Source organism: Eimeria mitis, genomic scaffold (assembly GCF_000499745.2).
Source record: "Eimeria mitis Houghton genomic scaffold, Emh_scaff655, whole genome shotgun sequence".
Classification (NCBI taxonomy): Eukaryota; Apicomplexa; class Conoidasida; order Eucoccidiorida; family Eimeriidae; genus Eimeria; species Eimeria mitis.
In genome coordinates, this window is record NW_013574698.1 from 336 (window position 1) to 1,390 (window position 1,055).

Below are 1,055 nucleotides of genomic sequence, written 5' to 3' on the forward strand. Positions count from 1 at the left end.
AACGCTGCCACTCCTGGTGCTGCCGGTCCGCCTTGGGGGCCCCCACCCCCTTTCTATGCGGCCGTATTAAACCTAAAACACATAACAACAACCCCACCAAAACACAACACCATAAACACACACAGAGAAAGAGAGAAAGAGAGAGACAATACTCATGTCAGCAGCAGCAGCAGCTGCTGCTGCTGCTGCTGCTGCTGCAGCAGCAGCAGCAGCTAAAGCAGTAGCTAAAGCAGTATGATCATCATTATGATCAGCAGCAGCAGCAGCAGCATCAGCATCAGCATCAGCAGCAGCATCAGCAGCAGCATCAGCAGCAGCATCACCAGCAGCATCACCAGCAGCAGCAGCATCAGCAACAGCAGCATCAGCAACAGCAGCAGCATCAGCAGCATCAGCAACAGCATCAGCAGCATCAGCATCAGCAGCATCAGCATCAGCATCAGCAGCATCAGCATCAGCAGCATCAGCAGCATCAGCATCAGCAGCAGCAGCAGCAGCAGCAGGAGCAGCAGCAGGAGCAGCAGCAGACCCATGGCAGCGCAATAGGAAGCATGAAAGGTTTTATATATTTTTTCATCTTTATTGGTCCATCTTCCTCTTTGTTTTTTTTGTTGTTTATAAAGAAGAAATACAAGCCCGTGCTGCACCGCCAAACGAACAGCAAAGATCTCTGCATGCAGCTCCTGCTTCTCCTCCTCACTCAATACACCCAAACTTCCTGCTGCTGCTGCTGCTGCTGCTGCTGCTGCTGGTGCTGCTGCTGCTGCTGCTGCTGGTGCTGCTGCTGCTGCTGCTGGGGTGGTGGCGGTGGCGGTGCGCTCGGGAGATACCACAAACAAACGCAATGCCTGCAGCAGCAGCAGCAGCAACACATAACACATACTCCTCCTGCTGCTGCTGCTGCTGCTGCTGCTGCTGCTGCTATAGAGAGCACTGCAGCAACAAAACAAACTCTCAGACATAACACAACTCAAATACTAACTGTAGCAGCAGCAGCAGCAGCAGCAGCAGCAACAGCAGCAACAGCAGCAACAGCAGCAGCAGCAACAGCAGCA

General features: G+C 53.2%; 1 protein-coding gene across 1 annotated transcript; it reads left to right on the top strand.

Annotated features, from left to right (window-relative positions):
* Positions 1 to 234: 234 nt before the first annotated feature.
* EMH_0018850 (uncharacterized protein) lies at positions 235 to 546 on the top strand (the record flags this gene model as incomplete). The annotated part of the gene is made up of 1 exon (XM_013501236.1): positions 235 to 546. The coding sequence occupies one exon, from the start codon at positions 235 to 237 to the stop codon at positions 544 to 546; it is 312 nt and encodes a 103-aa protein (XP_013356690.1).
* Positions 547 to 1,055: the final 509 nt, after the last annotated feature.